The 13,648-nt window shown below is 41.9% G+C and overlaps 1 protein-coding gene across 2 annotated transcripts in view; it reads right to left on the reverse strand.

Moving 5' to 3' along the window:
* Positions 1 to 13,648, reverse strand: part of ASIC5 (acid sensing ion channel subunit family member 5) — a 98,502-nt gene that overhangs the window by 17,763 nt on the left and 67,091 nt on the right. The window contains exons 4-6 of one of the 2 annotated variants that reach the window (XM_077477098.1): positions 9,892 to 10,011; positions 4,101 to 4,250; positions 1,969 to 2,116 (exon numbers count right to left, since the gene is read on the reverse strand). In XM_077477098.1, coding sequence (XP_077333224.1) covers positions 1,969 to 2,116; positions 4,101 to 4,250; positions 9,892 to 10,011 — 418 coding nt within the window. The remainder of the gene's footprint in view (positions 1 to 1,968; positions 2,117 to 4,100; positions 4,251 to 9,891; positions 10,012 to 13,648) is intronic. The other variant, XM_077477099.1, reaches the window with a different exon arrangement.

Here is a 13,648-nt window from a genome sequence, read left to right on the forward strand (position 1 = left end):
AACCCAGGAGCTTTTGAAGGAAAAGAAATGGAATATTCTGCAATGGCCGAGTCAATCACCTGATCACAACCCAATTGAACATGCATTTCACTTGCTGAAGTCAAAACTAAAGACAGAAAGACCCAGAAACAAAGAACAACTGAAGATAGCTGCAGTTAGAGCCTGGCAAAGCTTCAGAAAGGAGGAAACCCAGTCTTTGGTAATGTCCATGGGTTCCAGACTTCAGGCAGTCATTGCCAGTAAAGGATTCTCAACAAAATCTTAAAAATTAACATTTATAAGTTATATTCATTTGTCCAATTACATTTGAGCCCCTGAAAAAGGGGGGACTGTGTATCAAAATTGTTGAAGTTCCTAAAATTTGTACTTGATATTTATGTTCAATCCCTTTACTTAAAAAGTTTGCACTTCAAAATTCATTTAGATTGTTTTGTTTTAATTTTATTCTGGCGGCAAACAGAGCCAAAAGTATGACAATTGTACCTGTGCCCAAATATATATGGACCTAACTGTATGATTTTATGTTTATCTTCTGAATAGCCCTAAACATGTGCCTTTATTAGAGCTAAGAGAACTTGATATCTCAATCCCTATGAGAAGTTGGCACTCTTGATGTTGGGATTGGTGTAGTAAAAAGTGGCAAGGTAAGTACATTAATGGATTGAAAGGTGTGCTGGTGGTTCTGCACAATAGGCTAAATAATTAAAAACTGCTGCCCCTACAGATACAGCCACCTGGGTGGAGTACAGGGTATGATTTAAAGGGATGTAGATGTGGCGCTGTTCACGTGTTATAAGGGGGGGATTATTTACAAATGTTAAATCCACTTTGCACTACAAGTGCACTGCAATGCAGTCATTGTAGATCTGAGGAGAAGATCTGAAATGAGTGGAAGCTTTGCTGATTTTATCATCTAATCATGTGCAGGCTAAAATGCTGTTTCTTATTTTCCTTGCTTGCCCCCCCCCCCCTAAGATCTACAGTGACTGCACTTCCAAGTGCACTTTCAGTGCACTTGAAGTGCAAAGTGGATTTGCCTTTTGTAAATAACCCCCATGGTGTATAAATTGCTGTGTAATTTAAATAAATTGGAGTGTACAATGAGTACTGTATTGGTATACACTTGCATGAAGAAATTATTCCCAAACAAAGTGGCAGGTGCTCTTCAAAAGGTGACACTAGTGCTCTTCAATCTTTTGTGCTGGTGCTCTTAATAGTGCCCCTGTAGGAAATGCACTCACTGGAAATCCTCACCCCACACAGGGGCATTGCGCATTTACAGTGGGATGATACACGTGCAAGAGGGATTGACGTCACCGGCGGCTGTCTTCCCATGCTGACTCCATTTGGTTTTATGTGACTTTTTGCTGGCACTTAATAGAAGTGCCTTTCTATATGAACTTTTTATGATTTTTCCTTTCCAATAACTATATGTTTCATGTATTGATTTATTGGATGAGGAGATGTATTAATTGTGATATTTAGTGCTGCACTTTTTATTGTACTATTATTGCCAAGGTAGGTACATTATCAAGGTCAACAGGTGGACAACCTCCTTCTTTGGCTTTCATTGATGAGCCCACATGACCAGCAAGATGCTGTTGGTCAGGGTTAGGTGCTTACATACTCCTAGTTTCAAAAATACACAAATACCTAATTGGTGCTGAAGTAGTTAGTAGGTCAAAGCAATGTGAACATGTCCAATTGAATGTGATTAACTATTACTAGCCGATCCAAGTACATTTAAGTATGAGAAGTAGGGTGCATAGCACAGGATCATATAAAAAAGTCTGCAGCCCCACCGATAATCAACAGTGAACAGTGAAAGACTTGCTGAATCAAACTGCAATAGGTTTAAAAAAACTTGGATAAAACAAGTGGATGTTACAGCTTTAACACAGCGACAATGTTCCCTTGAATATCACTACTGTAAGTGATTTTATATTTGCCAGCAAATAAAATTGTTACCGGGAAGTAAGAATGGTAAGCATCCACATTTTTCTTGTATATAATTTGCCTTGCACTCCTGTACACATCCATATGTACTGTAGATTTCATGATGTACCAATGTTAAATCAGGATTACATTCCCCCCAAGGATATTCTTGCATTATTGCCTGCAATTGAAACAATACATTAATCTTTTGCAAGTTATAATTTCTATAGGTTTAAAGGATCATTCTAGACTAAGATTATATCACAGTTATAGTGCAACTTGTCTGAATTAACTACTGGCATCTTTCTCCTTCTTAGGACTTTCAGCCCACCTGTGTGAAAATAAATTAAATGTCAAAAGGGCAAAAAAGATCCCTTTTCATAGCCACAGCAGGTTGGCAGACCTGGAAAAAACATCACAGAGCAGAAAAAAAGAAGCCAGTGGGTAGTTCAAAGCATACATAAACACTTTGAGATCCTGCTCTCCAATTTTTTCCTTCCGAATTTCCGACGGAAAAAGCCTGATAGAGCCCACACACAATCGGATTTTCCGACAATATAATCCGATCAGACCTTTTCCGTTGGAATTTACGACTGTATGTACAGGCCATTAGTGTGGTGATCACTGATACAGTGACTGGAGTGGCAGTGATCAGGCACACTGCGACTGGTAAAGCCTTTTTATAGTATGTAAAAAAAATGTCTTTTATATACTGTCACCAGAGTAGTTCAATGTCACGACAGTGAGATTGTACTGTTTTGAGAGGGTGATCATTTTTTTTTTTTTGTAAGCAGCCAGTTTGCTTACACCGTTTGGTTGCATTCATACAGTTATTTTTTACTACTGTGATCGCTGTGATTGTTATGGCGATCACATGGTACAGGGTCAATTTCATTGTAGAGCCAACTGATGGTGAAATCTGATACTGAGGCTTTCCTACTAGCCTTTAATAATACTTAAAAAAATACTAAGAATTTGCAATGGACCATAGGAAAGAAAGAAATACCCACACAGCAAGTCCATCCACCCAGGACCAGTAGAGTTTTGGAAGAGAAAACACTCCACGCACCTAAACATGTCTAAGTGCTACGACTATTTAGTGCTTGAGCGTTAATTAATTTCAATAGCCTGAATAAATTATTATTCTGACAAACTAATTAATGCCTAATCAATTAATCTGCATAAACAACCCTAAACACATGTTACAAGCATTATACATTTTTTTCTACCAAATCTCTGCTGCCAGGAGGAAAGCATTCTAGGAGAGTTAGCAAAATATCCAGTATGCACGAGGTCTAACTGACTGACAATAGCTTGCTTAAAGGTACAAATTAAAATGCTAACTAAACTTAAAAAAAAAAAAACAAGAATGTGAAAATTCACCTCTCCTGCTGCAAGCAATACTGAACAAAGTATGGTTGATGACCAACCATGCGTCAAAATCTGCTGCAAAGTCAACACTTCCAGGAGTTCCTATCTCCTGCCCACCCTGTAGCTCTCAGTGGTTCTTTGTGCTGACTTCAATGTCACTATTGTTTCCTGTATCACTAATATGGTCTGCACTGGAAGCCAGTAGGACGGGGTAATGACGCAGAACAACTTAGAGACAGGAACAGTGCATTGCTTGCCCCAAACAAGGACTTCCATGGCAGGATCTCCAGATATGTTAATGAAAGCTACAGGCTTGAAAAGATTGAAAATGACTTTGGAGATTACATTAAATTATATGGGTTTGCATACAGTATAGTTTAATGCCCAAGGTCCTCTGACTATACATGAGCTTGTACCAGTACAGTACAGACTCTGCTTGTTCAAAAACTATTTGATCTGCTTAAGAACGTATTGAATCTAATGGTACCTAAGCACAATTTTCAAATGTCTAAATTCCCCAGCATCATTAGCATATTCTTCAAAGCTATACTAATGATGGGAAGCTGACATTTATTGGCTTTATAACCTGCTGAGTTGCAGCAGTGTCATCTAACTTTGAGAGAGAGCATTAAATATGCACACTTAATTGAAGAGTCACCTCTGTGCCGTGTAAAACCTTTTAATTTGCTCTTCCTGTTTAAAAACTGTGTGTGAGTTATATATTTGCATTGGAAATGATCTATCAACAAAAACATCTGGACCTTCATTTGCCTATCTATTAAACATATAAATACCTTGTAGAGTCTGATGGAAGCATGTGAATGCATCCCCACTGGACTGTGCAAGCCCAAACCATTAAATCGGGGAGGAATCTTTGGTGAGTGTATCACAAATGTTATCCCAGCATCCACAAAGCCCAGTGTTGGATCATCTGTGAATTCAGTCTGGTAAAGAAGAGCCATTGTTACTACTGTAATAAACATATACTGTATATCCAAAATGTCATCTCAACACAAGAGGAAAAGATATAAATTTTCCTGAAAACATACAAGCAGAAGTTCTATGAAAACACAGATAAACCCTGCATTTTTGAAGGTGTTACCAAGATTAAAGGGTTGTTGTTAAACATGCAGCTACAGTATGTATTGTGACACAATATTAGTGCATGATCCATCCAATTCTGAAAACGTATTTATGTTGCACTTGGTCTTTGGATAGATGGTTCAGTGACTTACAAGCATCCCAGAACCCAAGGTGCATCAAGCATTGACTAAATCTACAACAGTCACACAAAAAATATTCTTTCTCGCATAGGAGCCGCTGGATTTACGGGCCTTCCCCTTGCTCACAGCCAAGCAACAGGAATTTTCACATTTCCTTCAAAGGCTTCATAGGTTTTTGTTTTTTGTTTTTGTTTATTTAGGGGATAACTTGGATAGAAAATAGAGATACCCATAACTGAAAAACTTGAATAAACACTTGAGGACCTTTCTGCTAAGAATTGGCTTCAAAGGTGCTGCTCACCCATGGGAATGATGATGCTGCAGGAATAACATCAAAAAAAGGTTCTAACTGGCAATGCAGGTGCTGTTCTGCAGAAATGCTAAAGCACCTGGCTACTACCGTTCCAAGCTAAAGATGTGGGGATGCTTCTGGCTGCTTTGTGCTGGATCCAAGTTGTCCTTTCGTCCCAGACATGTAAAGTATCACAGCCTTACTGTTTTCTCTGTACAGGCTTGGGGTAAATTGAAATGAAAGGTACTCACTCAGTCCCTTCCTGGAATTCAAGAGGATGCTGTATGGGCACACTGCTATACAGGTCTTGCTTTCAGGATGGCTTCAGCTAAACCTAGCTGAGGCTGGTAAAGGGTGTGATACTTCCAACTGCTCTTTCTCTCTCGCTTTCTCCTGCTCCTGCCCAGGGAAGGAGCCCCCCCAGCACAGGGGCCCCCTCCAGACGACTGGACCCTGGATTCGGCTCCCCTGACTGCCAAAAAAACAGGGGGAGGTAACAGAGCCACAACCCTTGAGGCCCTGTATAGTCAACACCACAATTTAACCTCTGCTTACAGAGGAACCAAACTAAATCTACCTACACTTATGGCCCGTATACACAATCGGACTTTCCGGCGGACTTGGGCGGCCGGACAATCCTCCGGACTTTGCAGTGGAGGTCCGGCGAACTTTCTGAATGAGCGGACTTACACACACACGAACACACACAAACGGACTTCCCACCGGACGTTTGGCAGAGGTCTGACAGACTTTCCAAAAGAACGGACTTGCCCACACATGGACTAAAGTCTGTTCATTTTGAACGTAACTTCAGGTACAACAGGACTAGAGAAGGAAGTCAATGTTGCCGCTTTCATCAGCGAGATTGACACCTTGTGAGCCCCGTCGCCTGGTATGGGTTTTAAGGGTAACCCCCAAAGCCGAAAAAACAGCGTGGAGGTCCCACCAAAGTCCATACCAGACCCTTATCCGAGTACGCAGCCTGACCGGTCAGGAAAGGGGGTGGGGATGAGCGAGCGCCCCCCCCCCTCCTGAACCGTACCAGGCCCCATGCCCTCAACATGGGGGATGGGTGCTTTGAGGAAGGGGGGCTCCCTGCGCCCCCCACCCCAAAGCACCTTGTCCTCATGTTGATGAGGGCAAGGGCCTCTTCCCGACAACCCTGGCCGTTGGTTGCGGGGGTCTGCGGGCTTATTGGAATCCGGGAGCCCCTTTAATAAGGGGCCTCCAGATCCCGGCCCCCCCACCCTATGTGAATGAGTATGGGGTACATCGTACCCCTACCCATTCACCTGGGGGGAAAAGTGTCAATAAAAAAAAACACACTACACAGGTTTTTAAAGTAGTTTATTAGACAGCTCCAGGGGTCTTCTTCCGACTCCGGGGGTCTTCTTCCAACTTCTCCGCGCTTTCTGGTTCTTCTCACCAGGCTCCTCCGCTATCTTCTGCTCTTTTACCTCTCTTTTGTTGACAGAGGAGCCCTGCTTTCTCCTTCGTCGTCACTGTCGTCGCCGTCTTCTTCTTCTTCCTTCTTCTGTTCTTCCACTCTTGACACAACGCTCTCTCCCGCTTTAATGCCGTGGACACAGTGCACGGCGACTTATATAGGCATAAGGGGCAGGGTCACCGGGTTATCGCACATGTGACCCCGCCCATTATGACGTCACAGTCGCGGAGCATGTTGGGACTGTGACATCATAAGGGGAGGGTCACATGTGACATCACCCGGTTACCCCACCCCGTATGCCTATATAAGTCACTGCACACTGTATCCATGGTATTACAGCGGGAGAGAGCATTGTGTCAACATCGGAAGAACAGAAGAAGGAAGAAGAAGAAGACGGAGACTAAGGTGACGACGAAGGAGGCCAAAGAGGTGAAGATAGTGGAGGAGCTCGGCGAGACGAACTGGAAAGCGCAGAAAAGTCAGAAGAAGGCCCCCAAAGTCAGAAGAAGACCCCCGGAGCTGGAAGAAGACCCCCGGAGCTGCCTAATATAGTACTTTAAAAACCTGTGTAGTGTTTTTTATTGACACTTTTTCCCCTAGATGTACCCCATACTCATTCACATAGGGTGGGGGCCCGGGATCTGGGGGCCCCCATATTAAAGGGGGCTCCTGGATTCCAATAAGCCCTCCCGCCCGCAGACCCCAACAACCAACGGCCAGGGTTGTCGGGAAGAGGCCCTTGTCCTCTTCAACATGGGGACAAGGTGCTTTGGAGTGGGGGGCCGCAGGGCGCCCCCTTCTTCAAAGAACACACCGCCCATGTTGAGGGCATGTGGCCTGGTATGGTTCAGGAGGGGGGGGGCGCTCGCTTGTCCCCACCACCTTTCCTGACCGGTCAGGCTGTGTGCTCGGATAAGGGTCTGGTATGGACTTTGGGGGGACTCCCACACCGTTTTTTTGGCGTAGTGGGTTACCCTTAAAACCCATAGCAGGTGACGGGGCTTGCAAGGTGTCAATCTCGCTGATGAAAGCGGTGACATTGACTTCCTTCTGTAGTCCCGTCGTACCTGAAGTCACGTTCAAAATGAATGGACTTTAGTCCGTGTGTGGGCAAGTCCGTTCATTTGGGAAGTCTGTCGGGTCAGTATACAGTCAAGCGGACTACCTGACAGCAGCTGGGTCCAGCGGACTTTCGGCAGAAAGATTTAAAACATGTTTTAAATCTCAGTCTACCAAACTTTGGAGAAGAAAAAGTCAGCTGGAGCCCACACACGATCGAATTGTCTGGCGGACCTTAAGTCCGCTGGATAGTCCAATCGTGTGTACGCGGCATTAGTAACACTGAGGGTGCTAAATGCAAATAAGATGTTGCAGTTTAAGTTAATAAGTTGTTGCAGTGTGTTATATAACTTTACAACTTTACATTTGCATCTCACATTAGGGACCTATTTATACTTGTCTGTCTTCTAGAACATGAATTTCATGAATGAATAAGTATTTCAGGTAGAAATCCTATTTTTTATATGTGGCTGGTTCATAAATATGTGCTGCTTGTTAAATGGCCCATTTTAACCTAAATCGGACCAATTCATTAAGCTTTATCGCATGCAATATCATATTACTAATTTTCATACATTATCGCATGCGGTAAATAAAATCCAATTCATAAAATAAAATAAAAATAACAATTGTGTGGTATTTACCGGGAAAAAAATGTGACGGTAAATATTGCATAAAAAGCTCTTAAGTCCAATTCACAAACGGACCAGAGAGTAAAAAGGCATGTGATATTTATCACCAGAGTTTTGCTGGCGGTATCACATGCGGTGTTTGTCAAAAATCGCTGTTATTTGACAATAGCTGGTTGCTAAGGAGCAGCCGCTGGGTCCTTAACAACAGATGACTCCATATGGTCCCAAGGGGATGGGACCACCAGGTGACATAGCAAAATGGCCCGCCCCTTACCTATATACAAATGTCTAATGGTGGAGCCTGCAATAGGTGGCCAACCATCATCAATGGTAAGAGCATCTTTGTTTTTGTTTTTTTTGGGTCTGGCAGGCGGTGGGCAGCGTGATTGGCGGTGGATTTACATCCGGGGACCTTTTTTTCATTTTTTACCAAAGGAATTGTCAAAAACTGTGTGTGTTTTTATTACTTGTGACACTTTTTTTGGTGAATGGATAGGGGTACTATGTGCCCGATACTCATTCACATGGGGGGGTGGGATCTGGGGCACCCTTCTTACAGCCTCTTACCCGCAGACCCCCACAACCATCAACCACGGTTGTGGGGATGGGGCCCTTGTCCCCAACAACATGGGGACTAGGTGCTTTGGGGTGGGGGGGCACCCAAAGCACCCACCCCCCATGATGAGGGTATGTGGCCTGGTATGGTTCAGTAGGGGGGGGGGGCGCTCGTTCGTCCCTCCCCTTTCCTGACCTGCGGGGCTGCATGCTTGGATAAGAGTCTGATATGGATTTTAGGGGAAACCCCATGTCATTTTCTTGGCATGGGGTTCCCCTTAAAATCCATACCAGACCCAAAGGGTCAATTTCTACATTTTTAATTGTCTGCTTAATTGTCTGCTTTTTTTTCACATTCAGCTGTCAGCAGGGAACCCACTGACAGCTGATGAGTCATCCATTGTTAAGGACATGGCGGCTGGCTTCCCGGCCTGCTCATTTGCAACCAGCTCAATGCGGTAAATTATCGTATTAACTAATGCGGTCACCTAACTACCGCTACATCTAACCAATACCACATTCGGTATTTAACACAAAATTCTAAATGAATTGAACACTTGCACAATTGTTACTACATGCAGTATTTTATTGCATTGTATGCGCCGTTATTTAACTCTTAGCGAGTTGACCACAAAGTGTGCTATATCATGTGGTCATATTTGTGAATGCGCTAAATGTGAATTGCAGAATTTCCTTTGATGGGGTTTGAAACAAGTTCCCATCTTCTATACTAGTCACTCTCAACCAGGATTCCATCAAACCATAGGTTTTCTTCCAGAGGTTGCTAGGGGCTCCTTGAATTGACTTCCCATTTGATGATGCCCGCATAGTTCAAGGATCAATGCCAGAATGACTCAGATGATCATTTTGCTCTATAGGGGGACCTTCTGACCATCACTGTAAGAGGGGCATTCTTCCCACTGGCCTGCAATATAGGATGGGTTTTTCTCACTGAGACCCAATGAATTTGTTTAGCATGAGTTCCCCATGTCCTGAAAATAAGTTCAGGGGTTCCTCTGGGGTAAAAAAAAGTTGGTCTATACTAATCATTGATCATACTCATTGCAGGGTGCGTGAGTATGTGGAGGGTCATGCTAACAGCAGAAGAGCATGTTCACAAACATACCCATAAAAGTAGCAGATGATTCCCTTCACTGCCAAGCAATGCAAGCAAAAGCAAAGTATAGTAACTAGCACATACATAGCTATTCATATGGATAATTTATTATTGAATTTAGTGAGTTTCCCACAACTTTTTAAGTAACAAGCCAGTTAATAAATTATAGCACCAAATACCAGGGATGTAACCAAACAGACATGCTTGCAATGAAAGTATATTATAGTGTTTAATGATTCAAAGATAATTTGCATAATGACCTGTTTGATATCGAACAGTACACTTAATCCTTTCCCTACTGTATTAATGCTTTTTGAATTAGGTGTATTGTGGTTAAAAGTGAAGCAGTTCCCATACTCTGTAAAAACATGCTCAAAGTCCTAAAAGAGAAAAAAGTAAATATAATTATGTATATCTATATATATATATATATATATAAAGGAAAATATATATTAGGAGTTATATGAAAATGCACTGCAAGCACAGTAGGAGTAGCTTGTAACATATCCTATTTATAGAAATAGTGTTTCAGTCTGTAACAAACTGTGGTACAATGAACATCTAAAGCACTCTGATTAAAATTGACAATAAAAAAATTAAGCATCCAAAAAAGGATTGTCAACTGTGCATGAACAGGAATTATTTTAATTTAAAGCTTAACTCGAGTGAAATATATGTTGCATACTTACATCTTTGCAAGCTTTGCACACTATAAATATGCATATATGATACCTGATTGACCTTGAATGACATGCATACAGGATAAATGAAAAAAATAAAATTGTGTATCCCCCCCCCCAAAAAAAAATGCATACATCCAGTATAGATTTTAGGGAAGACCCCATGCAAAAATAAAATAAAAATGCATGAGGTCCCCCAGCATAGGTGGCCTGATAAGGCTGGCTACAAGAATGCACCCTTCTTCCTGAACCATAATAGGCCACATGCCTTCCCCACAAGCCTGGCCTGGTGCTTGTAGGGGTCTGGGGACAGGGGACTTATTGGAATCTGGGAATTTAAAATAAGGGGCACCCAGATACGCCACCCCCCCCCCCACCAAGTGAAAAGTATAGGGTACATAGTACCCCTTCTCATTCACAAAAAAAAAATTTGTGAAAAGAAAAATAAGGAGCAAACTGCGCTACGGAATACCCAAAATTCAAAATAGTCGGAAGCTGCAATTTTAATGTATACCAAAAATACAGAAATCAAAATAAGAAAAGGGAAAAATTGCGCTAACCTCTAGACCCCAAAGTGAAAAGGGTATGTATATATGCAAATCCAAAAGTGAAAAACAAACGAAAAACTTCAGATTATTATACCTGAAAAAATCACTTCAACAAATTGTACATGTGTGTACATGTGCAACACTGACCCTCACAAGTAAAACACACTTATGTGGTACCAGTGTTCGTATCAAAGAAAAAGGAGGAAAAAAGGGAACCACTGTGTATTAAAATAAAACATAAAAATATATGTAAAAAATAACAACATAAATAATGAGCTGGAAGCTCAAACGAGATGTCTAACAAAAAAATATAAATATGTGATACACAAAATAGAGAGATAAATAAATTTAAAAAATATCAACACTGTATAATGTCCATATGATTATAGGTAAAAAATATCTTATTAATAGTGCAAATTGTCCATGTAATTGACCGACAACCAGTGATGAATCTTCAAGTGAATGACTGAATTGAAGCAAACAATTTTTTTCTCCAAAGGTGCAATGTGCTCTTAGCCACCACCAAATATATAAACTGGCTCCTTACCAACTTGAGACGACCCCCCCATTACAGAGGGTCACAACAGATGAAATTGGATTAGATGGGCATTCAGGTTGATGTACCACTTGATCGATCACAGATCTTCCACAAGGTGGAGCTATAGCTGTCTTTACCTTCCCTCCATATGCCACTCTCAGCTCAGCGCGATGCTTTTTCCATGTGACAAATCTGCATTTGTTTCCTTGGTGCAGGAGATTCTGTAAGGAGCTCACAATTCTGCAAATCTCAGGAGGAAGCAGGGGTCTGTGTGTGTGTGTGTATCCAGTGAATAGGCTATGTTACCTCCCCGTTGTCAAACACATAGTGAAAAAACATCTGTAATGGGGGGTCGTCTCAAGTTGGTAAGGAGCCAATTTATATATTTGGTGGTGGCTAAGAGCACATTGCACCTTTGGAGAAAAAAATAGTTTGCTTCAATTCAGTCATTCACTTGAAGATTCATCACTGGTGGTCGGTCAATTACATGGACAATTTGCACTATTAATAAGATATTTTTTACCTATAATCATATGGACATTATACAGTGTTGATATTGTTTAAATCATTTTATTTATTTATTTCTCTATTTTGTGTATCACATATTTATATTTTTTTGTTAGACATCTCGTTTGAGCTTCCAGCTCATTATTTATGTTCAGTTATATTTTACATATAATTTTATGTTTTATTTTAATACACAGTGGTCCCCTTTTTTCCTCCTTTTTCTTTGATACGAACACTGGTACCACATAAGTGTGTTTTACTTGTGAGGGTCAGTGTTGCACATGTACACACATGTACAATTTGTTGAAGTGATTTTTTTCAGGTATAACAATCTGAAGTTTTTTGTTTGTTTTTCACTTTTGGATTTGCATATATACATACCCTTTTCACTTTGGGGTCTAGAGGTTAGCGCAATTTTTCCCTTTTCTTACAAAAAAAAAAATTAAACAGCAAAAGCTTATGTAAAAACCCTCATGATGTAAATCCATTGCCAATCACATCATCCCGCAATATAGAGCCACGTTAGTCATGATGTCTACTGTGTAGGGATTTGGTTTGGCTTTTTAATCATCTGTCTATCATTTAATAAATTGCAGCTTTTTTAACTTTGATTTTATTATGTTTCAAAAATCTATTTCTGCACATATAGAATTCTGCATAGTCATTACAATTCAGCACTGCGTGACAACCTACAAGCATTTACAGGGGGCATCAAGAAACCCCACACCCTTGGGACTTATCTCAAGGAGAACAGTTCGGTTCATTCGGATTGTTTGAAGCTTGAACTTCCAGACCTCCCTAGCAAATTGAACTCTTCAAATAAGAGGTGCCTCAGTAGGTATTGTATCATTATTATGTTTGGAGACTTCTGTGGTGGTGGAACCTCACATCTATAAACCATTCAAGAATCTCTGTGAGTAGTTATGTGTTTTATGTTAATCTGTCTATGTTTGGATTGATGTCAGACTAACCTTTTGAATGTTTGGGTTCCTAGAAGTAGCTACAATTAGGGTTACTGCTTTACAAGGCTTCGACCTCAAGAAGATCAAGGTATATTGCCTTAACGGCTGGTATATCCACCTAGGCATATTAGTGTGTAAATTGGACTACTGTATTTAGTTCTGACCTGTGGAATTCCATGGTCACAAGGGCAGTTCCGTTGTAGCAGTCAGCTCTACACTGTGCACATGGTAGCTGTGTGTAACGGAATCATATGGGCAGGAGGAGCTCTCAGTGCCTGTGCTGAAGCTGTGTGTCATGCAGGGATGGGAGACTGATGGCACAGCATTAGGTGTGGTGGAGGGGGGGTGCAGCTGAACTCCGGGGGGGTGCGCAGGGGGGGAAGGCCCCTAGATCTGGCCACAGTCTTACCAATCCTACTGCTTGTGTAGATGGGCTGAATGTTGCTCTGATCCCCGCTGCCCTCCTCTCCTGTTCATCCCATGTGATCGGAGCAGTACACATCCCACACACACAAGCAGCAAATGCTCCACCTTCAAGGTTTTTCCTTAATCCCTACAAAAGTGCTGCTAGAGGAGCGCCAGAGGGAGGACTGAACTGCAGGAGCCTCCCATGCACCTGGGGCCCCTGGGCAGTGCCCAGGTTAGCCCGTACATTAAGACAACCCTGGGTGGCAACTGCCCCCCTTCGATGCGGCTCCACACTCACCCTTAGCTTATTTCGAACATGTTCAGCGAGTTTTGTGTTCAAGTCCTTGACATATCTTGGACTCCATTTAATAAAG

Source organism: Lithobates pipiens, unplaced genomic scaffold (genome assembly GCF_037356315.1).
Source record: "Lithobates pipiens isolate NorthernLeopardFrog02 unplaced genomic scaffold, aLitPip1_a1.2 Scaffold_13, whole genome shotgun sequence".
In the NCBI taxonomy this organism is placed as follows: domain Eukaryota; kingdom Metazoa; phylum Chordata; class Amphibia; order Anura; family Ranidae; genus Lithobates; species Lithobates pipiens.